The sequence below is a fragment of the Scardinius erythrophthalmus genome (assembly GCF_964197995.2).
Source record: "Scardinius erythrophthalmus genome assembly, chromosome: 22".
NCBI lineage: Eukaryota > Metazoa > Chordata > Actinopteri > Cypriniformes > Leuciscidae > Scardinius > Scardinius erythrophthalmus.
Window position 1 is genome coordinate 23,894,454 of NC_138242.1, and position 2,833 is coordinate 23,897,286.

Below are 2,833 nucleotides of genomic sequence, written 5' to 3' on the forward strand. Positions count from 1 at the left end.
AGACCATCATTCAGAGGAATGTGTTTTTTGTAAGCAGGAAGTAGATTACTATTCAACTGTCTCACACCTGCTCATTCAGTGGCGTATACATATCCACTGAGGAATTTCAAAGGGGAGTAAACATAAATTCCAAAGGTGGGGGAAACCCAAATCAAGGGCTTAAAAGACAAATCAAAGGGCTTTCTAACTCACACTCTTCAGATCATTTCTCTGTGTGGATTACCACTCTCTTAACAACACTTTAATACTTTATGAGATACTGGACTACTTCCAAAGTTCAAAAATGGTAATAAAGATTTGGATTTTCGCTTTCGTTACACTCCTCATTTTTCACGCGGAGACAGAGGCAGGTGAGTGATAGTGCTTCCAAGGAATTTGCAATAGATCTTTTAAATTGAATGCGCTCTATTGAATGATCCGCCAGCATGTTGTTATTTGACTCTGTAAAAATGTGCTGATGAAATGTTGAGCAACTGCTATAAAATATATATATATATTTTAATTACATAACCCATTGATTGCATGGACTAGTATCACTTTAAAAATTAAGATTATGTTTCATGATCGAGGGTACAATTGTAGTACAAAAACAAGATGGATCTCATTACTTGTTGAGTTATGGGCCTATCCTATAGCTGAATTTAAATTAGAAACCCTTGTAGTAGCTGTCTTTTAAACTAATGCATGTTAAAGTCCTTAATGCTACACTAACACTACAATACCGTTTACTATTGTTTTGTCATTTTGGACAGTAGTGGAAAGTTTGACACAGCCTGTAGATGTGTAAAGACGTGAATAACTCTTTTCCCTTTTTATCACAGGTAGTTGCTGCCTCAGTTACACTAAAAGACCCAGACGCTGTGCAGTTCTAAAAGGCTATGATATCCAACCTATAACTGGCGGCTGTGATCTTGCAGCTATCATGTAAGTATTTTTTATTTTGCATGTTTGATGCACTCTGTGTAAGTTTGAAATTGTATAATAAATGACTATATATAAGTGCACAAAGGCAAAATGTGTTATATTATAGTTTTGATTATTTCACCAATTGTGACAAATAGTAATAATACAGAATAAGCCTGTGTATTGTTATGCGTGAATATATGGAAAAATTGAATGTGCATTGAATGTGCATTTCTAAGCTTTGTCATATTGAGTTTAAATATAAAGCATTATCATTTGCATTTATAACAGATTTTTTTTTTTCTGATTTAGCAAAAATTCTTTCTTTGTATATTTTGCGGGTTGAATTTGCAATGCCATGAATAAAATGTGTAGTCCTTTATTTTATGGACATAATAAGGATAATAATGTCTCTGGTGCTTGAGTTCATGGCATGTTATGTCATTGCAGCTTCCACACCGAAAAAGGAAAATCAGTCTGCGCTGACCCTGCACAAAATTGGACGCAAAACAGAGTCACGTGCCTAAAGTAAGAGAAAGTGACTTATCAATTACTAACATGAAAGAATGCAGTCCTATATTGTGTGCTTAAAAAATAAATTGATGGAAAAAATATTCTGTCCCCTATAGGATGAAAGCAGCAAGAGTGAAGGACACGGGCATTAGACATCCATATTAGATAACTTGTTACTCTTATATATATATATATATATATATATATATATATATAGTGTATATATATATATATATATATATATATATATATATATATATATATATATATATATATTCTTTATTGGCATTACTTAATTGCACTTTCTGTATTTCTGTATATAAACATAATATTCTGTATATAAACAGAGTATTTATAGAGGGCGGATTCATAAGCTGTATTTTAGACCTTTTTGTGTTTTTTTGTGTTTTTTATTTTACTTTTTTACAAAGCAAAATAATTTAGAGCTTTTTGTATTGATAACTATCTCACAATTTTTTTTTTTACTAATTCAAATACTATTTAAATGTTTCTTATAAAGAAATAATATATTTAAAGGAATTATATATTTGATAAGATTCTAACATTCACAAAATGTCTCTTGAATGTTGCCTTTGGTTACTCATTGCTGCCCTCTTCTGTTCAAGTCTTGCCCTTGACAAAGTAGGAAATTTAGTTTTCCTCTTAATATAAAATTAAATAAACATTTTATGCAATTGTATATATATATTGTTTGTTTTCTATTACATTTCAATTATATTTTCTGTATTTACTGCATTTTTAAATAAAGGTCCTTTATTTCACTCAATATCTGTGCTGAACTACAACAATATACTAGCACTACAATGAAAATTATTATACAATGGATTTTAGTTTAAAAAAAGTTTTTATTTTATTTTTTTACAAATCAAAAGAGCTATTTTTATTGAGAATGGTTACTAACTATTCAATTACATTTTTGTAGGACTGCACGATAATCATGATTATTTTGCTCAAAAATGACAAGCACGATTAATATCAATCAATTAATCAAACAGTCTTTGAAAAAGTTTAGATGTCAATGGAGTGAAAACACTAAAATGGATACCTAAAAATCTTCAACTGGTTATATAATATGGCTTTCCGTAAAATAACACACCAAATACAAACCGCCAAGCTTGTCATCAAGTTAAAATGAGAGTATGCAGTCATGTAAAAGACTGGACAATCTAGAAGTGAAAGGATTTTGGAGCTTTTGTCAAATAATTCTTGCACATTTTGCAAAAGCTGTAAAACCCAACAAGTTAACTCAACTCAAACCGATTGAGGAAACTGATTGCGGCAAACCATTTAAGTTTAAAAATAAATACATATGAGTATTGTGAACTTATATATATTGATATAAGTTCACAATACTCATATGTATTTATTTTTAAACTTAAATGGTTTGCCGCAATCA

General features: G+C 30.1%; 1 protein-coding gene across 1 annotated transcript; it reads left to right on the forward strand.

Annotated features, from left to right (window-relative positions):
• Window positions 1–214: 214 nt before the first annotated feature.
• ccl20b (chemokine (C-C motif) ligand 20b) lies at window positions 215–1,581 on the forward strand (the record flags this gene model as incomplete). Its single annotated transcript, XM_081352775.1, has 4 exons — window positions 215–350; window positions 822–924; window positions 1,354–1,431; window positions 1,533–1,581. The coding sequence occupies exons 1-4, from the start codon at window positions 284–286 to the stop codon at window positions 1,579–1,581; spliced, it is 297 nt and encodes a 98-aa protein (XP_081208901.1). The 5' UTR covers window positions 215–283.
• Window positions 1,582–2,833: the final 1,252 nt, after the last annotated feature.